Below are 26,175 nucleotides of genomic sequence, written 5' to 3' on the forward strand. Positions count from 1 at the left end.
GCCTTTCTAAAAATTTCAGCCAAGTGTTTTTTAAAAAGCAACGTTGTTCAGAGAATTTAAGCCCTGTGCTTCATACCAATGTGCATGTGGTTGTTTTTAATAATAAAAATAAATAAATATTATTAATTTATTTATTGCCTTCTATACAATCGTCACAGCAGTTGAAAACAGAAAAACATATGTTTAAAACATAACAAAAACCCTTCAGAACAGACACTAATGGCAAAGATCCATTTATGCAGTTGGGAAAGCCTGTTAGAAGAAAAATATCTTTCTGTTTCCAGAAAGTGAAGGTCCTGTCGTATTTTGACAGGAATGATATTTCACGGAACGGGGGCAGCCACACTGAAAGCCCTGCTCTGAGTTACTGTGGAGTAGGCATCTGAGATGTTTGGAACTTGCAGGAGAATATGTGGAAAGTGCCAAGTTTTGTCCATGAGACTAAGTGGGGTGGGAAGTTATCATCCTTCCCGGTGATGTTGGACTACATCAGTCCCAGCCAACAAGGCCAATGGACAAAGATAATGGGATCTGTAGTCCAGTAACCCGTGGAGGGTCAGAGGTCCTGGAACCAAAGGTACGTATACACAGGTTCTGATCCAACTGAAGTTAATCAGGATGATTGGCAGCATAATGTACACAAGTCCCACTGAGTTCCATGAAGCTCACTCCCAAGCAAGTGGGAATTGCATTACAGCCTAGGCCCCTCTGAGAGCATGTAGACTGGGGCTTTAGCTTTCAAACTGCTCTAGTGAATCCAACAGCGAGCAGTCACAGAATTGCTCATTATAATAATTTCAAATTTATATATTATACAGCAAAACTCTTCACAGCTATTATATCACATGTGACATTTTCAAACAATTTTTCAGCATTTTATAGGATCCATGAATCTAACTCTCCTCCCCCTCAGCAGCTGTCCCTCATTCGTTTTTGGTGAAACTACTGGATATCTGATTTTGAATTTATTTAATGATTTACTGCCTTTAAAAAAACAACAACATTTCTTTTCACTCAGCATGATTGAGACAGCAAACAACTAAAACAAGCTGAAATGAGAAAGCAAAACAAAAAAACAGCATACCACTAGAAAGAGAAAGAGAGAGGTCATTAATCTCAGAGGTCAAAAGCCTGTCAGAAGAAGAAAGTCCTGAAATAGTGGTGAAAAGCCATCAATGTAGGGATGGACAAGCCTCTCTATGGAAGGAATTCCTATATTTCAGTATAGTAGCATTGCCATATTTCAAAAAGTGAAAATCTGAACAGAAATGTTGTTGAGCTTCCATATGTCCAGATTTTCCTGGACATTTAAGCAATTTCTACACAGACACTGTTTCTGAGGCCAACTGCCGGCTATGTCCAGGAAATTCCGGGCATATGGCAACCCTGCGGTACGGCTATCAAACAGGCCTCCTCCTACATCCCAGCCTTTCTCTCAGGGCAGAACAACCACATACATTTAAAGCACATGGTTCCCCCCCCAAAGAATCCCAGGAACTGTCATTCCCTCTCACAAAACTACATTTAAGAAACTACAGTTCCCAGGTTTATTTGGGGCAAGCCATGTGCTTTAAATGTATACAGGGTTTGCTTTAGATGTATATGGTGCGGCCAATCTGCCCCAAATTTCGCATCCCTCCACTCTTCAGTTCTCCATATAGTGGTACCTCGGGTTACATACTCTTCAGGTTACAGACGCTTCAGGTTACAGACTCCGCTAACCCAGAAATAGTACCTTGGGTTAATAACTTCGCTTCAGGATAAGAACAGAAATCGTGCTCCGGCGGCATGGCAGCAGTGGGAGGCCCATTAGCTAAAGTGGTGCTTCAGGTTAAGAACAGTTTCAGGTTAAGAACGGATTTCCAGAATGAATTAAGTTCTTAACCTGAGGTACTACTGTATTTCTAAACCAGTTTGTGGTTTTATTTAAAAAGAAAAATAAAGTCCTTGTGAAAATTTAACAGTGATTTAGCACAAAATTATGGATAGCTATGGGTGCCTGTGTTTTGAATTGCATATTGTTTCGGAAAGTGTGCGTTAGGCAGGTTTGCCTATAAACATGAACTGCACTGAATGCCTCCCACATTGCTAGCAGTGACCCTCCAGGTGATGTGGGGCTCTCAGCTCCCATCAGCCCCAGCCAATGCAGGCAAGGGTCAGTAAGGATGGGAGCTGCCATCCCACAGCATCTGGTTCCCTGCCCCAAACTTAACACCTGCTGCATTTGTAGGTGGTGTTTGCTGAAACCTGGTATTCAGCACAAATATTTAAGGCAAAGGAGTCTTGTCCTTGTATTTCACCTGACTGCCCTTCGTGTGCAGAGACAGCCTCTTTTCTTCATTCACGGAAATGAAGAAGGCACAGTGGGGCCTCCACAAAGCAGCATCTACATGCGTCACACTTCACTTTGTATCTTCCAAACAGGCCTGCAGGGTTGTTGCACCACTGTCTGAGATGATGATCTCAATTTAGCATTGCATACACCGCAATTGTGAGTATGAGGCTATACGGCTGCTGCCCTCCCCAATGCAGTCCATGGGAATTGGTCGCCGGCTTAGATGGGGGCTTTAGTTCTGTGTGACAGGAATGACCGACATTTTCAGGAGGAATTTCCACTTCGCTCACGCCCTCTGACAAGTTCTCATCACGCACCTAGAAGTATTCAAACACAATGACAAATCAGAAAGCGAGACCTTTGCATCCACTATAAACATATGAAGCTGCCTTATTCTGTTGACCCATCTGATATGCGGACGACATCCGGAGTAGGGCTGCCGAATTTAATGGGCACGACTCATTTAAGCCCATCAATTTCAGTGGGTCTACTTTTAGTACAACTTAGTTGGAGACAATTCAGGCCAGGACCTTGGGAACATGTGGCCCTCCAGATGCTGCTGGACTGTGGCCAGGGATGATGAGACCAGTAGTTTAGCCACATCTAGCAGGCCAAAGGTTCCCCAGTCCTGATTTAGGCTGTGCATAAACTGTCTAATGATGTTTCCTTGGGTTGGCAGTGGTTTACCAGGGTCTTGGGAAGTCTGGTGATGCCAGTAGCTGGGACCTTCTGTGAACAAAGCACCCTTATATAGCAGCCTGGCGATGCTAGCTGAGGCTGATCGAAGTTACTATTCAAGACTTGTAAAGGTAAAGGACCCCTGGACGGTTAAGTCCAGTCAAAGGTGACTATGGGGTACGGCACTCATCTTGCTTCAGGCTGAGGGAGCTGGCATTTGCCCACAGACAGATTAAACCACTTCTTGTGCAACGGAACACCGTGACAGAAGCCAGAGCACACAGAAGCACTGTTTACCGTCCTGCCACAGCAGTACCTATTTATCTACTTGCACTGGTGTGCTTTTGAACTGCTAGGTTGACAGGAGCTGGGACAGAGCAACTATTGGAGGGCACCTGATTGGGGAAGGCTGCTACATACAAATAGTGAACTCATGCTCTAAATTCTGGTCCTTATCTGGGAAAACAAACACCACCACATCATCAGACCTGGGGGGACTCCAAGGTTTACAGAATTACAATTTCAAAACAAAAAACCCTCTAATATGTAGAGACACAAACAAACAAACAAAGCTGAACATGCTTAGTGGATCCAGACTGCTGTCTAATCATTGTGGGATGGGGGAGAAAGAAAATGGAGTGGAGAGTTTAAACTCTGCTACTCTCCTGCTGGAGAGTGAATTTAGCCCCAAGTTGTGAATCCAGGCACCCAGCTGATACTTTTTTATCATTTACCCCACGTATGTGGGTCACAGGGATTATATTTTCCTCCCACACTAAGAGATGCCCGTTTTTAGGCTGGTCTGCTTTTCCCCCCAGGGACACCTGACTTATTGGAGGCTGAGTACTGACCTAAAACAGTCTTAAATTTGATCCAGCAATGAAATGTTTCTGTTTTTATTCTCACATTTGCTGGGTAACCTCAACCCTTAGATGAGGGAACATCTAGAAGGCCCAGGTTCCTTATCTCGGACCTAGAGGATCTCTTTCCCTCCCTTGGGGAAATGTAATGCCAGTTAAAAGGGAAAAACAAATATTAGCAGTACTTTTTCCACCTCCCGGAAAACACGAAGAAAGTTCTCTCTCAAAACACCCTTCAGTTCTTCTTCACTCCAGCCTCTCCTCAACAGCTCCTCGATCAAGGCTGGATATTTAGAGACATCTTCTAGTCCTTCAGGGAATCTGTTAGCAAAGAAAGCTCACACTGAGGTATGGAACAAACAAAATGTATATTGGATGGCATTTTTCCCCCTAGAGAGGGAACTTAATAAGTTCCCGAGTGCAGTTAACTGTGCAGCTAACTCCTGAGGGGATATACATCCTTTTTGTGCTAAATCAGATTCAAGAGTCCGACTGAGGAAGCCTTGCTGACATCCAATCATTTCCTCCACTTGCACTGTGTGATGTAATTCCTTTCACAGAATGAGAAGGCCATGAAAACTGTGGGATATCTAAATTGTTTTCAGGGATTTAATCCCAGTCAAGTTTGGAATGCCCCTCCTGAGCAGGATGCAACCATTTTTATAGGTTTCTATGTTCTACATAAACTCCATACACTCTGGAAGTTGAAGCACATGTTACATGCAATACATGTATTCCATGATGTACAGAGGTTGGACAAGCAGTTAGAATTTAGGAAACTAGAAAGCTACCTTCTATAGAGTCAGACTGTGGTCAATCTAGCTTGGTCCACCTACACTGACTGGCAGCAGCTCTCTGGGCAGAGAACATTGCCTGCAATACCTGGAGATGCTGAGGATTGAAACTGCGACATGTTGCATGCAAAGAAGATGCTCTACCAGTGAGCTACAGCTCTTGAATCTTTGGTGACAGGACAATATCCTATAACATTCCTGAGGATAGCAGGTTAGAGGATATCAGGTCAAATGGTAGGGCTGGCCCTGAACACTTAGTCGGTGGTCTGATTCAACCTGTCTTGCATTGCCTCATCCACAGGGTTGCCAACTATTTTACACATGTGGGAACATGCAGATTTTTGACTGACTGTCACAGGCACCATCACCTCTGTGTACTTCTCCTGCTCCTAGATCATTCACCCATAGAGTGACAGAAAGAAGGTGTACATGCTCACACACAAACATGCTCACACACAAACACCCTGCTTTCCCAATAGATCTGGGTAAAAGTTGGATCCAGTAGAAGTAAGCTGAGAGCATATAGCTGAAACAGGAAGTGAGGAAGAGTGCCATTCTTCCAACTTCCTCCATCAGCTTGATGTACTTTTCAAGGGATGAAAAGGTAACTAACCTCACCACCTGAAGACTGGGGGTGGCTGCAGTGCACTTGGAGAAACATCTCAAGGGTACCATTCTTTTGCTGTAAACCACCCTGTGATCTTTGGATGAAGGGTGGTTTATAAATTTAATCAATAATGATCGTGACCCCTGGTCCTCACCATTGGCTACCAACAGTGGAGGTGGTGAAACACAAGACACAATGATGTCAAGAGGACATGGGGTGATTCTACACTGTGGGGGAATTCCAAGGATGCCATTTAAAACAGCATCCCACTGTAGTGCTGAATATATAACTGTCTTGCACGACAATGAAAAAAGGTTACTAACCGAACTAATCCATCATAGTCACCGCCAATTCCTATTGAATGTGAACCTGCAATTTCCTTTATGTGGTCAAAGTGATCTAGATCATTTAAAGGAGACAACAATGACAATAGTTGTCAGAGCAGAAGTACATGTCAGGGGGTAAATGCACAGCCATTTATGACGTCTGATAGAAACACAACATGTCCAGTTGTGGGCAAATTCAGTTGCAAGTTGGGCCACTGAAGTATGTGCAATCCACCCTGAGGTTCAAACTACACATTACATGATTCTCCATGGGGTTTTTTTCCACCCTTTGCATTTTAAAGACCAAGATCAGCTTGGTAAGTCTTAAAAGTGAGGCCTTTCTGTCTGGCCCTTAAAGCTTTTTCCAGACCACACCCATCACTGGTCCTGCTTTACCAGAGAATGATGAGAAAACTGAGTGGGGCAGGTGTGGGACTGTGTGGGATTCTCGGCTGTCAAGGGACATCTTACAGACAGCTAACCAAAAGGTAACATAAAATAGATCTACTTGATGTTTTGCAATTTGAATGTTTACCTCAAAACTACACACTAGAACATTTTGTTCTTAGTTGCAGAAATGCCATAACTGATTAAATGAACAAACACATTTGTACAGATTTTAGGTTATTTTCTTAGTAACATTATTCATTAGGATATTTTTTCACAGAGGCTTGACCTCTGGGGAACAGAGAGGTCAGAACAAGCTGAAGGAAGGCAGCTGCTATGGTAATGCAAGCTCAGAGCTGGAAATAAAATTTTCAAGGCAGCTGACCTGATATTTATCTATTTCCCTGGTCACTGAACTTGGGATAATAAGACCTGGGTTCAATATTACCTCCAATTACATATACAAAGGGCAAACCATTTGAACCGTGCTGAAAAAGAAAACGCCATGTGCTTGGAGTAGTAGTTATGTGAGTGCTAGAAGGATTACAAGTGGGAGCTGCAACAAAAGGTTGCAGCATGGAGTGCTGTCCAGCTATGCTGTCTTCCAGGAACCTCCAGTCCACCCCTCTCTACTACTCTCCAACAGATACTCAACATACTCAGTGAAAGAGGGCTTTCATTAAAACCACAAAAAGTTTAGCTTCCCCTAACCAGTCACCACACTTTTTTTTAGTGGTGGTGGTATTTCATTGCAATTGTAGCTGTAGCTGTGGAGGAAAAGGTTCAACTTCCCTTTCATCTGTTCTGCAGCCCTGATGAAAACCACCCTCATGCACCTAAAAAGGTACCCTTTTATAGCTCCTAATCACACCATTAAGTAAGGTCTAGTTTGTTCCGTAGGATGGGTATCTACCTTGAATAAGCACACCTGCAGTCTTTGTGTGTGGCAGAATGACACAGGTTGCATTCACATGGCAATTTATTCCATTTTCACAACTTTCCCCTGAAGTTTAGTATTCTGTTTGAGCTTTCACAGAACGTAAAAGCCACTTCTGGAACTGCAGTGGACTGTGGTGCAAGCTTAGTGCTCATTTCTGTGTTGTTTGCTTCCAGAAATATTCCATTTGCAAATAACATGGAAATGAGGGTAAACTTGTGCTATATTCCACTCTAGTTCTGGAAAGTGGTGTGATATTACTAATAGAGCGATATATAGAAAGCTGCCTCTGCTAACCTGCAACAGTTGAAATGCTCACTGTTTGCCTACCACAGGCCAAGAATTTGGTTGGGAATGTCACCATCACAATCCCACGATTCCTTTTCTAAAACAAAGGAAGAGAAAATGAAGCAAGTCAGATACAAGTAGACTGGTACCATCAATAATGATATGGATGTTGGCAGCTAGAACATCAATGAGAATATAATCGTATCTAAAAGTAAAGGCTGAGGTGGGGAGGAAAAAACTCTCAGAAAATAATATAAAGTCAAACCCAGATTTGATGTGGGAAGACACCAGGGCTAGATCTACATTGATCTTCTAAACATTTTTAAATATAACATTCTGTAACATTTAATGGCAGTTTTCCTTTGCTCTGCAGCATCCCTGGTGTCACATTTTAATAACACATTTTTAATGTTATAAACCATGAGTGTAGATAAGCCCCAAGTTATCTACAGAATATACAAGTTAAACAACTGAAGGTGTTCCTGTATTAGACTGATTAGGTCTGGGCTACCTCAGGGACCACCAGATCCCTTATATCCTAGCTTGGTCACTGAGATCATATGCAGAAGCCTTATTGGTCATTCCCTGAGTTGGCGAGGCTCATTGGACAACAAGAAATAGAGGTTTTCATGTCATTGGCCAGGACAGGAGGGGCTGATCCCACGAAAACCCACTCTTTAATGCTGAAGCACAACAAATTGCAATTTGGGTTTTCAATGGATTTCCATTTGCTCTGATTCAGCTTTAAAGAGTGGGTTTTTGTGGGGGAAACGCCAAAGCAAAAGAGAAAGAAAGAGTGAGTGCTCAGACGCGGAGCTTTAAACCCCAGACCATGAAGGAAAGCACAGAGGACTGGTGAGTTTGGATAAGGCCTAAGTCTCACTCACCAGATCCAGCAGGATATCATCTGGAACATTTCTTGAATGGTTGCAGATTGAGAAGGCGGATGAATGGCTGAAAATGACCGGCGCTTTGGAGATACTAAGAGCTGCCCTTGCTGTTGCATCAGACGTGTGAGATAAGTCTACCATCATCCCCAGTCGATTCATCTCCTTCACCACTTCCTAGCACAATATAGGCAGATGGTGCTGTGGGTTATGCTACTCTGACATGATCTAAGAACATAAGCAGAGCCTGGCAGCTGCATCAGGACAAAGGCCCACCAAACCTAGCATCCTGTTCCCACAGTGGCCAATCCGATATCTCTGGGAAGCCCACAAGCAGAATCTGAGTGCAACAACACTCTCCCCCCTCAATGCTGAGCGCAATGTGGTTCCCCTTGGGGCGTACAATTTACAAAGGCATTGTGATATTGGCAGCTTTATTTTGATCCCGTTACTAGTGACCCTAATATGGAATTTGCCTTTTCTGCAGAGTATGTACATTTCAAAGACATTCAGGTGCATATCAGCCAGCAATTTGCTAATTTTCACTTCACTAATGCTTACTTTGCCGAAAGTGCTCAGGCCCTCAGTGTCGGGATAAAATTTATGTTCTTGCTTTGCTGAGGTTTCTGCCCTGCAGGGGAACAAAGATGGTGAGGGATGTTTAAGAAGAAACTTAAGCCTGTCAAGGAAATATTTCAAACTCTGAAGTGGAACAGCGTTACAAACACACAGAGAGACAGATGTAATTGCATCTAGAACACTGAATTTTTCGGGGATGTTGTCAAAAATTGGTTGCCATGGGGTGAGTGGCATGAAACAGAATGGTTGCTGTGGGGTCGTGACATAACACAAAATAGACAGCAGAAAAGATTCAGGTGGGGAAGGAACAGGCACACTCCCCATGAGCCACTTAAAGTGGGGGGGAGGCACTTCTATCAGCTCCTACACATTCATTTACAGAGAGAAGCTCTTTGCACCTCTCCTCCAGTCAGAACAGATGGGATGCTGGGTGCCCAATCCGGGCATCCCATGACACGTGAGCATGTTTAAGGGGGCATGTTCAGTGTAAGGGGAGGCTGAGCCACTGCAAACAAGAACTGAGCAGGAAGAGCAAAGGGTAGTAGTTTTGAGGGGATATTTACTTAGGCCTTTCACGGGTGCCACAGAAGGGATGCTGGGCATCCCAAAATGGCACATTGGCAACCCCTGAAATAGATTAATTTATTACTTATTTAAACCAGTGTTTATTTAAAGAACGCAGGAAAACATAAACAATGCTTCTTTTTATTTCCACAACAGCCCTATGAAGTAGGTTAAACTGAGAAATGGCCAAGCAGGGAATTGAATTCCTCTCTCTTCACTCTAAATCCAACCATCCTTCAACTCAAGGCCTGCCCTCCCATGAGGCATGGTGAGGCAGTCACCTCAGGTGGCAGGCTGGGGACAACTGGGAGGGGTGGCAGATTTGTTCCCTGAGGAGCACACCACTCACTGTCTCCTTTGCTTGTCACCCGCAGCCGCCACTGCCTGCTCCTCTCTGGCCTCCTTCAGCATGCTGGGACTCCGCTGGGCCACTTCCAGTCACCTCAAGTGGCTGCAGGTGCCATTTTCAGTTTTGGATCAAGGAGCAAAACTTCCTGAGCCACCGCTGCTTCAACTTCACTGCTTATTCCTTCCACCTAGCACTGACTGGCTGTGACTCTCCAGGATTTCATACAGAAGCCTTTTCCAGCCCAACCTGGAGATGCCAGGGATCAAACTTGTGACCTTCTGTATGTAAAGCGGATGTTGAACAAGTGAGCTACAGCCTTCCCCCGGTCCTTCGTTTAGCAGACTGACCTACTGGCATATGTATTCTCTCAGTACAGGAATAAATACATTGTAATGTTGTAAGCAATGTTGGCAAATCCCAGAGAAACAGCCCCTCTCTGAAGGAACACTTGTTTGTAGTTTACCAGGGAGTGTTGCAGTTATGGGTCAGCGTCATGTACCGAACGCCCAGCTCGTAGAACATCCTCAGGGTCGCGAGGCTGCTGTCGATGGAGTGCCCCCCTTCGATGCCAATCAAACAGGCTATCTTTTTGCTGTCAGTGCTGGCAATGCCTGGATTTTGATCAGAAAGACAGATCTGAATTTTTAAAGGGACATCAATGCATAGCAACATAGTTGTGCAACTACGGGTAGATTTACAGCATGTAGGAATGAGGAATTTTGTTTTCGCTCGGTTTCTTGTTTCTCCAGTCTTAAGTTAAGTTCCTCACATTTCCACATTGGTTTTGGGGTTGTTGTTCTTTTAAGTTCTCATTAAGATTCATTAGCACTTTTGTGTGAATTTTTCCTACTATACACCATTTAATATGACATTTCCTCTGATATACACATTTTTGCAAAGCAATTTCCCCCAATATAGTGCATTTTTGCATGTCATTTTCACTAATATATACACATTTATATGCATGATTTACTATATGCATTTTGGCACATGTTACATGGCTGGAGAACTGAATTGCAAAATTCAGAAAAGTGGGACGTTTGCATTTGATTTGCATATGGTTATGAAAAATGTGAATTAGGTAAGTTCACCTTTCAATGTAAGCAGAATTGAATTTCTCTCCCATCCCTAACAGCTTTTCATGTTTTTACTGTTAGAAATGCCTGCATTAGGAAGGCAAAATAATAGCTACCCCCCTGCCAGCCCAAAACAGCTACTAAACCTGCCTGCCCTCCTCATATTTAGTGCTCCAAACCTGCCTCTGGCATCCCCTGCTTCCATGTGAGGATGGAGTATCTGAAGGGGCTGTGGATAAGATAATATGCTAATGTGAAAACTGTGTCACTCATTTCTGGATCTAGCATATGATTTTTGGCTGATGTACATGGGATATTTTTCTGCCTGAGTAGGGCCAGCCCAATATATTTTTCTACCTGAGGCATAAGAGCAGATAGAGCCCCCCCCCCACCAAGTCAAAGTGCCTAGTACCACAGCCCAGCCATGTTATTTGGCATTTGAGGAAGAAAATCCCACAAGCAGCTTTCTTCCTCCCCCCAGCAGTAAAAATATGATAATAGATTCAATAGCTGGCTATTTGCTCCCCTTTCAGGTTATCAAAAATTAGCTACCTAAGGAGACCATCTCACTCTAGCGAATGCAGGACACATTACCTTGAGAAGATGTCACCAGCTCAAATTCTTCATAGTCTTTGCACATCCGCTTGACAACATCGATCTGTTCCAACGTCAAGCGGACAGCGTCTTTGTTCTGTGCACTGCAGAGAACATACACGGACCAAAACTGGAAGAAAGTTGACAAAATGCAGCTTTAAAACAGAATTTCAGGAGTATATATGCCTGTTTGGCACAACTATAGTGTAATGGTTCTAGGGGTTGCTCGTGCGTAAGTTGCCGCCACTCCTGGCTAGGTTACCTGGTTGAACCCTTTCTGTCTGGACAGCCTCAAGTTTCGTGGCTGCCTCAGTCGCTGGCAGAATCCTTCAGTGGGCGTTTCTTGAACCTCTTCCAGCATAAAAGCTGTTTGACGCCCAGTCTCCTAGTCTCCCTGCGCGGAAGTCTTCTGCGCAAAGAGGGTGTGGGCAGCGGAGTACTCGTACTTTCTCCGCTGGTCTCCGGCGAGGAGTCCTGGAGCCACCTCTCCAATTCCCCCATCTGCCCCCCTTCTCCACTGGTGTTACGCTGATTTCCTCCCCCAGCAGATGGGCTGCCTCTCTCCCTACTGGGACCCTCTCCGGCATCCCTCTGGAGCCTTCTCTCCGCCTCCAGCTCCGATGGCAGTTCCCTGACATATAGGTACACACAATGGATGCTCGGTTGATATGCCGTTGACCCAACTGCCTTCAAAGGAGCTGATGGGTGCTGAGAAGGGATCCCTTTGAAGTCCATCGGTAGGAGTGGTATGAATTCAAACTGTAACTGCAATTGGACATTTTCCCCTCCATAACCCAACCCCATAGAAAATACCCATATAATAGATGGCATGCTCACAGGCCTTATTTATCATGCTTTTAATATTCTGTTGGGAGTCACCCAGAGTGGCTGGGAAAACCCAGCTAGATGGGTGGGGTATAAATATACTATTATTATTATTATTATTAGGATCCATCCTATACCCCTCCTTGCTATATTTTTCCTCTTTCACCTCTTACATCAAGGGACCACACAACAATTCACTTCCCACACTCTTTTATACCAGCGATTGTGTCGAATCAGCTGATGAGTTCAATCCTGCATTTTGCAGGGTTTGGGTACACACCGAACACCTACCTGAGCACCAACATGGCCCATTTGGAGCTTCCGGATGTTTGTGTCTGTTTTGTTGAGTGTTCTCAAGTCAGTCTTGCTCAGCTTGTTCTGGTAGAACCATCTCAGCTTCAGGGGCAGGTCGTTGTGTCTGCGCAATAAGAAGACAGGACATTTTAGTCTATTACTGCTTTCTAAAAGGTACGTCTCTATCTGCTATCGCTGTGGGAGCTAATGAAAGAGGATGGACTGTAAGGCACTCTTTGAATTACTTAGTTCACACACGTGTATTTCTGTCACAGAACTTGTGGCATGCCTCCCTCCCTCTCTTGACCCCAATGACCTGGACTTTTGGCCCACAGACGTTTGGCCCCATCATGGCAGCAGTTTGCCACAGTACACTTGATATTGAAATGCTGCAGGTCAATGAGACTCATATTCTCAATTTTGGGGGCTGGGGCGGGGATTGTATAAAGGAAACATGGCTGCCCCCATGTTTAAACAGCCATATTAATAGCCTCATGCACTATATACTCTGGGAGGCTGGGTTTTCTTTCTTTCTTTCTTTTTAATGTAAAAAGAAGAGATACGGCAATGTGGAACAGCCCCTGTACTACCTTGTGAAGGGACCCATAGGACTGCAAGTTATAAGGAGGACTCGTGATCTGATTTGGCTCATGTACAGACTGGAATCAAATCAGGTGTGTCTGCTTTGAAATTTGAGTTGGGCAGATTCCTTCCTCATTGCTGCCTGGCAGAGGCAGTTTGCAACACAACCAGGAATGTACGGTAATTCCAGAGGCAGGCAGGAATGACTGAATATTTGCAAGCTCTGTTTGTTCGTATTCAAGAAAAGCATTATATTGAATCAGAAGAATACTGTATTCACAGGCGTGGAGATCCTCAGGATCAGGGGCCAAATCCAGCCTTCCAGGCCTCTGTATCTGGCTCTTGGGACTCTCCCCAGGTCAAAACCCACCCCTAAGTCACACTCTTTCACCTCAGGCTATCTTTCTGCCATGCCAGAAGAGGGTTTTGAATTCTGATAATGGCTTTTACTTTCATGGATGGGGGGGAGGGGGGGAGAGAGAGAGAGAGAGACAGAGAGAGAGAGAGAGAGAGAAAGAAAGAAAGAAAGAAAGAAAGAAAGAAAGAAGCTAGCTTTCTGTACAAAAGTAAACTTTACATTCATTGCTCTGTCCACTTTTGTCTCTGGCCCCACCAGTAACTGGCATACAACCCACAAAAAGCTAAAAAAAGTTTCCACAATCCTTGCTATATCAGAATATAGCCCAGCCCAGACCACAGTGATGCTTTCATAGTTAAGGAATTCCACCTACCCATCGATTAACGGGACTTGCTTCATTAGGTCATGAGCCTTCTTTCTTAAGTCTGCCTCAGCTCTGGATCCCAAAATGTCAGCAAGCAGCAGGAGCAGGAGCAGCCACAGAAGCATCTTCCACAGATCCCTCTTTGGACCCGCAAGCATGTTTACCGAATGGCAACGTTCACGTGGCACCTTGAATAAAGAGCAGCACCAAGCCGTCAAGTTTGTGGAGGTTCCTCAGGCAATGGCTTCCAAACACAGATGATGCTCTGTGTCTTGTTGGCTGGCCACTGAAGGAGGGGCGGAGAGAGGAAGAGTTTTAATTACAGATGAGAACCTTGCAACCTCACTTTCAGAAAGCAACATCTTTAAGCTGGCTCTTCAGCAGAAAATGATTAATAGCGTTTTAACCCAGAAGAGATGTCTTTAGCTTCACATTCCATGGACGTGACAAGGGTTGACTCCCACATGGATAAAACACACACTCAAAGTCCTCCTTGAGGGCATTTAAGGACAGCCTTGATCCTTTCCCTGCCAAGACAGAATGAGTTCCAGGCCATGACTGGTTTTTGACATCACGCAAGTGATATATGTGGTACCAGAAGAAAAGGATCTCCATTCATTTGAACAAGTCCTCACATGTCTTTTGCACCCTCACCCACAGAGATGGTTCTCAAGTAAGGCAAAAGGTTTCAACAGGTTATATCAGTTGGGCTGAAAAGAATTTACTTTTACAAATGCCTCGTGACATACATTCTGCACTTGCAGGTAATCAATCTTTTCATGTGGCACCAGCATCTACACCACGGACCTTCCTGTTCATTGATATTAGTCAGTTTTTATTTATTATCTATTTTATAATATGACTCCAACACTGTCCAGTAAGGATCCTATTGCCCTGACTGAAGATTTGGACCTGGAGTTCATGGGAGCTCCCTCCCCTTAGATCAGACAAGTCAAAACTGTTTTAAAGATTGATGAAGCTGTAACTATAACAGTATAAAGAATTAGTAAGAAATAACAGAGAACGAACAACACATGCAAGGATTTCTCATATGTCTAGGATTCCCAGGGCCCTCTTGCTTTTCTCTTGCTCCTACTTAGTTGCTCCGATTCCAAATCTCACCCCTCTCTCAGCCTCATGGAATGCAAATAGTACCTTCAGAGAGGTGATTTAAAAAAACAAACGTAGCAGGGATAGAAAGAGTTAAGCTGTTCCCACCCCTCAGTGTCACAAGATTGCTCAAACTTTTCCGGAATTGCTATTTGCATAGCAAAAAAACAAGAAGGGCACTTGAGGATGTTTAAGCATTCTGACTAGCACTTTTGGATCTCATATATGGATGCAAATGAAGGCATCCTTTGATTCCTGTACTTCTCTGAATTTTGCAATACAGTTCTCAGTCTATTATTCATTTATCAGTCTGATAACCACCATTTGCTTGTAATGCCCCAGGGAGATTGACACAGATAAATCCCATAACTTCAAAATTGAAATTATTCATTGCTGTCATAGGGCTTATCCACATTTCTGTGGTCTTAAGGGGATATACTAAAGAGATTCAAATATACTGAGAGATCCAAGTCTGGAGATAGATGCACCACCACCACAATTCACTAAAATACACCCAAATTACTGCTGAATACAGCATTGGCTTTATAAAGACATATGAAACACAAATGCACATATACACGTTCTTTGGAGAAAGGGAAGGTGGATGAGTCATGCCAGAGACCTGTGGCCTTGAGCTGTTTCAAAAGGCCTATCACAGCTTGCATCCTAACACTGAACAGAAATAAGATGTGGGGGAAGGGCAACTCAAAACACAGACCAAGCAGTTTGTGCCATTTCACACATATCCCCAAATTAGACATTCCTCACCCTCTGACACTGCTGCAATGGCCCTGCAGTTTTGGGAGCCCAATCTGTCATCATACCGGTCCTGCAATACAGCACCATCTGTCAGCGACCAAGTGAACTGCTGTGTGATGACAGACCTACAGCTGTATTATATTGCAGGGACGTTTACTGACACCTTTCACAGGCAGCATAGGAGGTACTGGTGGGCACACTGGTACCCAAAGTCACTGCAGTGGTGACTCTGGCCTTATGAGACTACCTCTTACACCGTAAGAAATCTGTTAGTTAAGGTGTGACAAGGCATGTTGTTTTTGCTGCTGCAAGAGACAAATGTGACTACCCCTATGAGAAGTTTAAAAGGGCATCCTTAAAAGGCAAAACTGGGACAGCAATTTATCAGGGACCAATAACCCAAATAGGGATTTTCCCTGGAAAATAGGGTCACTGGAATGTATGATAATAACAGAGTTGCAGGCATTCCAGTTTCTCAGCCGCATGCTGTGAGAACAGCTGAGAATTTATAGCAACATGTTTCTAGGCTGACATGAAGTCGTTTCTCTCTCTCCCCCCACCTCACAGTGCACCATCTCACTTCCTAACTCTCCTCTTTTTCCAACTGCTTAGACACCTCTGCTTTTCATTTCTCCCAGCATTCAGGCCTTTCAGCCTATCCCAAAACATTACACCTCTCCTCTCTCTCCCTCTCTCCCTCTCTCCCTCCTATAAAACCACTAACTGAAGACTCTTCTGTACATAGTGTGGATGTAGCTAGGTATGGGGAGGAGCCTTCATAGCTGAGTGGCAGAGTGCCTGCTATGCATGCAGGAGACCTCAGAATCCTTCCCTGGCCTCTGTGGTGAGAAGGACCAAGTGGCGCTTGATGTTCAACATCTGTGAGTCACTACCTGTCAAAACAGACACTACTGGGCTGGTGTAAGGCTCTGGTGTAAGGTAGCTTCTTCAGTGCTTATTGCTGCCTCAGCACAATAAGGTTTAGTGGGCTTACTACTGATGCCACTTTTCCTTAGGATGCCCCTGTTGGAGGGTATGGAGTTATCTGACCCCCAAGCTGTCTAAAGGCAATCCTGTATAGGGAAGGTTTTTTAAAATGTTTTATTATGTTTTCATATATGTTGGAAGCTGCTCAGAGTGGCTGGGGCAACCCAGTAAGATGTATGGGGTATAAATAGTAAAACTATCATTATGGAATGGGACGTCCCTATTTTCATTGGAGAATTGTTGGAGGGAATGACATTGTACATCCTATCATATCAATGTATTCTGAAACATTTAGCTATGTGAATTTCGAAGGACAGTGAATTTCAAAGAATAGTTGTGTTTCAGTTCACATATTGATGCAAGAAGTGCAAATTAGGTAATTTTTTCATTAATGCAATCCCAATCAAGAATCTCCCCCCATCTGTGTTTTGGAACTATAAAGGCCAACAAGCCTCCCAACCTCTCTATTTTTTCAAGGTTTGTTTTTTTCTCCTGCCATCATTTACAGACTCTAGAGAGCTCCATGTAGAGATGATGATTTTTAGAGTAGGCAGGCAATCCATAAAAATGCCTGACCTATTTTACTGGTGCACATTCTAATAGGGCTTTCAAGTTTATATTTTCACCTACTGTGGGTAGGAAGTACTCACAATCTCTACTACAATTTTTCTTTCTGTCTTTTAAAAAGAAATGAGAAGGCAAATGACTGCCAACCCTCTGGGAACGGCAGCTTGGTCATCACCCTTAGAATTAAATAAGCTCTAGAGACAGTTTACAGCAGTTGCGGCAGAGAAAAGAGACCACTTACATTAAGTGTAGTCATTGCAGAAGTCTGATGACCCAAGTTGCAGCAGATCCATTGTCTGTAGTTTCAGAGCAATTTGGACAGGACCGAATATCCTCACTCTCTGAGATTTCTCGGCAATTGTTCCCAACTGTCCTCTGCACCGGAACATATGTGTCCGTGTCATTATCTATGAATGCCAGCTCCCCCTTCCCCAGCAGAAACCCATAACGCAGAGAAAAAACAACAACCCACCCAATTTTAGATTGCCTGACAGTCTTAACCCCGCCAAACTCCAACAATAAATGGCCAAGTAATTTTAGAACGCAGGACAAGTCTGCTAGATCAGGCAAGTGGCCTGTCTAGTTCAGCATCCTGCTGTCACAGTGGCTGACCAGATGCATGTGGGAAGCCTGAAAGCAGAACCTGAGCACAACAGCACTCTGCCCTCCTGTGGTTCCCGGCAACTGGTATTCAGAGGCGTAATGCCTTCATAGTGGAGGTAAAGCATGGCCAGCCTAGCTAGCAGTCACTGAAAGCTTTGTCCTCCACGAATTAGCCTAATCCTCTTCCATAGCATCCAAATGGGTAGCCATCACTGCCTCCTGTGGAAGTGAGTTCCATAGTTAAATTATGAGCTGTGTGAAGAAGTACTTCCTTTTATCTGTCCCAAATCTTCCAACATCCCCCTTCCTTGGATACCTCTGAGATCTGGTGTTACGAGGGAAGGAGAAAAACTTTCTTCATGCTTTGCATAATTTTGTGAATTTCTATCATGTCACATCGGGGGGGGGGGATGAATGCACAGCACTTCTGCCAGAAGCAGTGCATGATATGAGAACAGCTGGCAGGAGAAAGATTAACAAGTTGTTGCTCAACTTGCTTAATATCAGGTCTCTCACCCTTATTATATCCACACAGGGAGGGAAAGATAATAAAGCTTCTGGCAATGAAATAGGATGTTGGACTATCATGAAAACTTAAAAGAGAGCCAGTTGTGTTTAGCTAGCTGGACTAGGGTTGCATCCGTGCCATACATTTAAAGCACTCTCGTTAACAGTCACAGCTTCCCCGAAGAACTGTAGTTTGTTAACAGTGCTGGCCTCACAGATATACAGTTCACTGAACCCTTAACAAACTGTAGTTCCCTGGATTCTCTATGACTTTTCAAATTAATATTTTTATTAATTTTATGATAGATATGCAGTAATAAAGTGAGGGGAAAATGTGAATAGAACGAAAAGTATTATGAAGGGAAGGGAAAGCGCAGATAATTAAATTAATGTAAATAACAAGGTTATTATCTGCCACATTGTCTTTCCAGAAATGTATAAACATTGGTCAATACATTTGCTTTGGTAATTATTCTGCTGTTTTTTCTATTACATGGTTGCTTTATCCGCAAGGCTGTTTCCCAGGTTTTCTTTAGCAATTGTGTAGTTGTTGGAGTATTGTTTATATATCCAAGATTGGGCAATACAAAGTTTTGCTGTCATCAGCAGAGTTTGTATTCGTTGGAGGTCAACATGCAAACTGGAACATTCCAAGAAGCATTTTTAAAGGATTTTCGGGTAAAAGCATATCCTGTAATTCCCTGTGCTGTTTTCAATTCCCTGTGCTGTTTTCAACATTATTGTCCAAAATGTTTTCCCTTTGCTACAGTTCAAGGAATTACGTATAAAATCTGCTTTCATTCTTCTACATCTCTAGCAGTAGATCCCTGTGCTGTAAACTTTGTTCAGTCTCTAGATTCTCTTTGGTTACAACACTGGTAATGGCTTAGTATCTTCCACCACAGCTGAAAACAGTAGGTTAGCTTAGGGCAGTGGTCCCCAAACTTTTTTCTCTGGGCCACACTTTCAGAATAAAAAAATTGCTTGAACCACACTGGTTTTTTAAAAATAAGAAATACAATTGGGGGGGGGGACAACTTCTAGCAGTGCTTGATTGATAACATAGGACACAACTACTTTATAATATGAACATGGGGCACCCAGAAAGTATAAAATAATGCAGCTACATAAGAACACGAATAATTCCCAAAATATAATTAGAAACGAGTCTCTTACATGTGTACCTTCAGTATATATACCAACTGAATGAGAAGTGTGAGCTTGCTTTTGCTGGGTAATCTCATTTCTCTTAGGTCTAATTTGAGACAAACAAACTCGCAACTCCTCATCAACACAAATGAAATATTTAAATGTTTCCTTGATGGTACTTGAATCTTCCTGCCCTGGGGGATATGGGACATGTTATGTGGCACACACATGAGTCTGACCAAACTGTGGGAGGCAGTGGAAGACAGGAGTGCCTGGTGTGCTCTGGTCCATGGGGTCACGAAGAGTCATACATGACTAAACAACAACAATGTGGCACACACAACGCTGACCTCAAACACCTTGAAGCTGCTTCCCACCACCCACCACCCACTATCTACCTAATGGCAGTGCCAGCCCTGAACACTCAAACTGAAGTCTCAAATGTGTGGGCTATGATGCTCCTCAGCATCACTGGGTCAATGATGCAAGATGAGGTGCCAGAGCAGAGAAATCCCTATGAAACTCCCTCAGGGGCAGGAGAACACAGGCTACTGCTATATGTCAAAGCAGACCATCTAGCCAGAGGCTGCTCAGAAAACAAACAGACAGACAGACAGACAGACAAAAAACCTAACCTGAAAAACCCAATTGTCACATACACAACTCATCTCTAGAGTCCCTAGACAGAATCTCAACTTAGGGATAGGGGAGAAAGTCAATTCAGTGTGCATTTAAAAGCAAACCTATCCAACTCACACTTCTCAAAACATAGTGTGAACCAAAACACAGCCGTACTTTGAAACCCACACTTCTCTGAATTTTGCATTGCAGTTTCCAAAGTAAATAATTCATGTACTAGTGTAAATTGTGTGTGAGAGAGTGCACACACACATATACGTAAGTAACATTTTTACTATCTATTGTATTAGGGGAGTTGGTTTGCAAAATTGTGTCTCTTAGACAAAATTGCATAGAAATGTGCCTGTAAGGAGAAATCTGAAACTGTCACACATGTATAGTCCTATCCTTTGAAGCCAGACGGAGCAAACCAGGTTCTTGGTGCCCTTCCACCCATCAAGTGGAAACAAGTTGTATTACAGTGTAGCAAGTACAAACAATTACAATCATACAGCAGAACCCATCATTGGCAACCAAACCACCATAAAGTGAAATGGCAGCTTTGAAAAACAAAACATGCTATTTGGGTTTTATTGACCTTACTTTTCCCACTGTCTGGAAAGCATGAAGAAATTCTCTTTCAAAGTGCCCTTCTGTTCTTCCTAACTCCAGCCTCTTCTCAGCAAATCCTGGATCAAGACTGGATATTGAGAAACATCCTCCAGTCCTCTAGCCTAGGGTGTCTGTTGGGGGGAAAAACACCTCATGATGAGTCACCACAAAAACTCATTACTTCTTGTGTCCAGTAATTGTATACGTGGATCCTCCTTGCAGCAAAGCAAGGGCTGAATGCTTGGAAACTGCTCACTGAGGGGTTTATAATGGGTTTCTAGAAGTCAGAGTCACACTGACTTCCAGTAGTTTCCGACAGTTTGGTACATGGTTTTCTTTCTCCCCAGAGATGACAAAGCACAGAGAACTGAAGTGCACTGGCTGCCAGCAAAACAGTTTCAGCAACTCTGGCATGGTAAAAGCTGCTTAGTGAAAATCGCACGCATTGTAGTTCAGATGAAAATAGGTTTTACTTTTCTGGCAGAGCTCCCAGGCCTCAAAAGCCATATAAGGCTAAAATGAGTGCACTTAAAAGAGGAAGTGGGAGGGTAAGAGAAGAACAAACCTTTCCTACTATGGAGATTTGGTGATAGGCGAAGCATCCAGGGGTGATTTCTGCCACCGGCACCTTATCAGCGGGATAATTTTTTACTGACAGTGTTGTCTTGGAATGACAACACACGCAATGCACTGATAGTCACTGATAGCCTTATCCTCTGCAAATGGGTCTAATCCCCCTTTACCGCCATCCAAGTCAGGGGCCATCCCTCTTGTGGAAGTGAATTCCTCAGTTTAACTATGTGTGCTGCGTGAAAAAAGTGCTCCTTTTTTTGGTCTGTCCTAAATCTTCCAACATTCAGCTTCATTGGATGTCCACAAGTTATGACAGAGGCAGACAATTTTTCCTCTAGCCTCTTTCTCCACCCTATGTATTCTTTTATACACGATTATCATGTCACCTCTTCCTTGTCTTTTCTCTAAACTGAAAAGCCTCAGATACCTTTCCTCAAAGGGGAGGCTGCTCCATCCCCTTCGATCTTTCTCATTGCCCTTTTCCGAATCACCTCCAGGGCTGCCAGATTTCAGCTTTTGCAATAAGAGGGTTTTTCGGACTGAGACTCAGAGCTCATCCACACTTCCGCTTGCCCCAGGCCTAGAAAGCAGAAGTCCAAGTGGTTTTCCATTTGATCCACACATTCTAGGCATAGGTCAGAGCAGTTTTCCCATTCCCTGCTCCTTTCCCAGGTTAAACAGGCTCTTTAGTGCTATATCAGAGCAAACAACAATCCAGAGAAAACCTGAATTGCCTATTATTATTATTATTATTATTATTATTACCCCACCCATCTGGCTGGGTTTCCCCAGCCACTCTGGGTGGCTTACAACATATCTAAAAACATAATAAAAACATCAATTTTTAAAAACTTCCCTAAACAGGGCAGCCTTCAGGTGTCTTCTAAAAGTCAGATAGTTGTTTATTTCCTTTACATCGGAAGGGACGACGTTCCACAGGGAGGGCACCACTACTGAGAAGGCCCTCTGCCTGGTTCCATGTAACTCTGCTTCTCACAGTGATGGAACCAGCAGAAGGCCCTTGGCGCTGGACCTCAGTGGCCAGGCTGAACGATGGGGGTGGAGACGCTCCTTCAGGTATACTGGGCAGAGGCCATTTAGGGCTTTAAAGGTCAGCACCAACACTTTGAATTGTGCTCATAAATGTACTGGGAGCCAGTGAAGATCCTTTAGGAACTGGTGTTATACTGACCCAGCAGCCACTCCCAGTCACCAGTCTAGCTGCTGCATTCTGGATTAGTTGTAGTTTCCAAGTCACCTTCAAAGGTAGCCCTATGTAGAGCACATTGCAGTAGTCCAAGTGGGACATAGCCACTTAGGGCAGGTATGGGGCTCAGCCTGCATATCTTTGCTCTGACTGAGCCCTAGAGCAGAAGGGTGGGGAGCAGCAGGACAAGAGGAGGTGCGCGTAAGCCCTCAATTGGGAGTAAATTCCTTGCACCCAGTGATCTGTCCATGGTACTGCAAGCCTTGTATTTGACATCTGTGGTTCTCCTGAACTCTGGACACATATTGGCTGCCTCTCTCTGCCTTTGGATAGCAATTTGGACTGTCCTCCTCATTGATCCTATCACTCTAGCCCAGTGATGTGCTGAAGCTCATTTCTGCAATTACTCCTCCCGGCTGCAAAGGCAGAGTATATTGTTCTGCTGCTTCTGCATATTTAGCATAAGGGGTTGCCAGGTTTTCTCTCTCATACTTGTTTCTAATTTTAATACCCCCCCAAGCTTTCGTTGTCCCTGAACATTAAATTGACCATCCAGACATGCTGTAGCTTGCCAGCACTTACTGCAGTGTCCATTAAATCAGTCTGGTTTCCATGGTAATGCCAGCAAGCAGAGCCAAGCTGAGAAACTACAGGAAGTGGAAGAGTATCTAGCAATTGCTAGAGGTCTAGCAATCTTACATTGTTAACAGAATGCAAGAGAAATAAAAACAAGAAGCACAAGGAGGGTTGCCTAAGAAATTTCTGTTTCATCTACCCAAACATCATTAGCATTTCTATTTGTCCCTCCCCCTCCAAGAAGGGTTGCATTAAATGCCAGTCAAAGTATCAGTCCAGAACTAATCCAGGCTACTGGTTTGGTTCCTCTGCAACAGTTGCCATCCATGGGACGGGACAGGACAGGACCAAATGATATTGACACTGGCTTTATTAGTGTACGAATACATCTTGTGTACCTTGTTTGTACCTGGGCCTCTTTTATTCGATCCTTTGAGGAATCAGTTCCCTTACTGATTTTGCAGCTGGGAGGAAAGACATACCTCCAAGTATCCTACTATGATCCTCTCTTTGCACAAGTATGGACAGGCATGAAGGATTTGCCACATTCACCAGAAACATCAAAATAGGATCGAGAATGCTCATTGGGCAAAGAGAAGGCCAACGAAAGGCTGAAAATGGCCAGTGCTTTGGAGATGCTGAGATCTGCCACTGCAGTTGCTTCAGACAAATGAGCCAAGTCTATTATCATCCCCAGATGATTAATCTCCTTCACCACTTCTTAGTGCAACAGAGACTGATGGCACCATCAGCTATAGCAACCTGGCTAAACACAGCTCAGGTATTGCACAGACAGCTCTCAGGATGGCACTCTATTATTTCAAATTGTGTTTTGAAACTGAAAGAGGAAAGCCATAAAATGGGCATACTTCTTTGTAGTGTCAGAAGACAACCTACAAACTCCCTCCAGCTCTGAGACCCCATCTACACTATGCATTTAAAGCAGTATGATACCACTTTAAGCAGTCACGGCTTCCCTCAAAGAATCCTGGGAACTGTAATGTGTTAAGGCTGCTGAAAGTAGAGGAGACCCCTATTCTTTTCTCAGAGCTACAATTCCTGGAATAGTTTAACAATCAATTTCCCTTCACGGAGAACTCTGGGAATTGTAGCTCTGTGAGGGGAACAGGGATGTCCTAACAGTTCCTAGATCTAATTTACTTTTGTTCTTCTTCTTATTCCATTCTTTATTTAACACAGACTGGCAGCCGTATATTGCATTTATGTCCTACAAAGAACATAATGGAACAGTCCTTTTTACAGTCCGAGGTATGCACGCCAAAGCAACTGATTTATCAAACCCGGAAACCAGTTGGGTTTATTGATCATTCTAACAAGGACATCGATCCAAGGCTGCAGACCTGAGTGAAATTACGTGTTATGCTAAGCACATTTAAAAAAACCAAACATGCTGGCCAGTTTCTTTTTCCTGAAGAAGCCCATCCTGCCATGTGCTAGCATTCTAATCCAGGACAGGGGCTCTCACGGTTGCTTTTTCTGGAAAAAGTAAGTGGCTTTTTCTGGAAAAATGCTAAACACACTTTGAAAAACACACACATAATACACACTGAACATAATGCATGGTCTGCAACACTTATCTGAGCACTAACACAGCCAGCCTGGAGCTTCTGAACATTTGTGAGGGTGGAGTCAAGGGTCCTTATGTCAGTTTTGCTCAGCTTGTTATGTTAGAACAATTTCAGATTCTCGGATAGATCATTGTCTCTGCATGGTAAAAAGAGGAGAGATTAGCAATCTGCACAGGTGACCACTTCTACCTAGCAAAATAGCACATTCCCGATCCAGTACTTTATATAATAATGTGTTTGGGGCAATTTCATGAAGGCTATGGTTATAAATCAAATAAGTAAGGGTAAAAATAATATATTTTTCCTTTAGAGGACATCATTTTAATTCTGCTTCAGAGTGGAAATAGCAAAAATAACAGGATCTTTGTGCAAAATGAGCATATTAATTTAATTGCACAACTCATCTGGGTATAGCATTTGAAAGGCTTTTCTGCATTCAAAATGATGGGTTGTTTTTTTTAATGCATTACATGATAATACGTTTAATACATGATAATGTGCTCAGAGTGTCCAAAACAATAATGTGGCAAGGTGCTTTAATGCATTTGGGGAGGGAGAAAGAAATTGGGCATACTAATCAATTAAAGGGGCTCCTGCCATGAGGTCAAGGCAGCTCTGCCTTAACAATCGGTCAGTTCTGGTATCCCAAATGCTAGAAAACAGAAGCCACTTCAGCAGAACCTCTTTCAAGTCCACAAGCATGTTCACTGGGTGGAGCTGCTCAGAGGGCGGCAGAAGATTTTAAACTCACTCAGTGGCAATTTCTGGATCCATTTCAGTTGTGGTTTAGGCTTGGTTTTGGCACAGAAATTGCTTTGGTCACCCTGTATGATGATCTCTGTCAGGAGATAGACTGGGGAAATGTATCTTTGTTAATTCTCCTCAACTTCTCAGTGACTTTTGATACCATCAACCATGTTATCTTTCTGAAGTGGCTGTCTGAGGGATGAGTGGCACCACTTTGCAGTGGTTCCTGTACTACTTGGATGGTCATTTCCCTCCCTTTTTCAGAATTCAAAAATGAGGCTGCTTTAGCATCTACCTACCTACCTATTATCTATCTATCTATCTATCATCTATCTATCTATCTATCTATCTATCTATCTATCTATCTCTATCTATCTATCATCTATCTATCTATCTATCATCTATCTATCTATCTATATCTATCTATCTATCTATCATCTATCTATCTATCTATCATCATCTATCTATCTATATCTATCTATCTTTATATCTATCATCTATCTATCTAATCTATCTATCATCTATCTATCTAATCTATCTATCATCTATATCTATATCTATCTATCATCTATCTATCTATCTATCTATCTATCTGTCTGTCTGTCTGTCTATCATATCTATCTATCTATCTATCTATCTATCTATCTATCTATATCTATCATCTATCTATCATCTATCAATCATCTATCTATATCTATCTATATCTATCTATCAACTTTCTATATCTATCCCATCTGTCTTCATTTACGGACTTTCAGCACTGTATATGTGAGTGGCAAAAGGTAAACATATGGAGTGCAATCCTTTATGATAAAGAAAACAATATGGACAGTTCTCAACAGATCACACAGAAGTTAATCTAAACCTTAGTTTTCGTTTATGAATGT

The 26,175-nt window shown here is 43.3% G+C and overlaps 1 protein-coding gene across 6 annotated transcripts; it reads right to left on the bottom strand.

Annotated features, from left to right (window-relative positions):
• Positions 1-117: 117 nt before the first annotated feature.
• On the bottom strand, positions 118-24,356 carry LOC310685025 (dipeptidase 2-like). 6 transcript variants are annotated; one of them, XM_083456560.1, is made up of 12 exons: positions 22,319-24,356; positions 20,588-20,727; positions 13,694-13,970; positions 12,378-12,504; positions 11,262-11,391; positions 10,055-10,202; positions 8,661-8,730; positions 8,100-8,276; positions 7,222-7,309; positions 5,598-5,673; positions 4,059-4,194; positions 118-2,652 (listed from the first exon to the last, which is right to left on the bottom strand). In XM_083456560.1, exons 3-12 carry the CDS (start codon positions 13,840-13,842, stop codon positions 2,464-2,466), a joined length of 1,290 nt encoding a protein of 429 aa, XP_083312686.1. In that variant the 5' UTR covers positions 13,843-13,970; positions 20,588-20,727; positions 22,319-24,356; the 3' UTR covers positions 118-2,463. The 6 variants fall into 6 exon arrangements, with proteins under 6 accessions (XP_083312686.1, XP_083312684.1, XP_083312687.1 ...); XM_083456558.1 differs by lacking the exon at positions 22,319-24,356 and having other exon boundaries at positions 20,588-20,893; XM_083456561.1 differs by lacking the exon at positions 22,319-24,356 and having other exon boundaries at positions 20,583-20,835.
• Between the last annotated feature and the right edge of the window lie 1,819 nt (positions 24,357-26,175).

The sequence above is a fragment of the Podarcis tiliguerta genome (assembly GCF_965153285.1).
Source record: "Podarcis tiliguerta genome assembly, chromosome: 8".
NCBI lineage: Eukaryota > Metazoa > Chordata > Lepidosauria > Squamata > Lacertidae > Podarcis > Podarcis tiliguerta.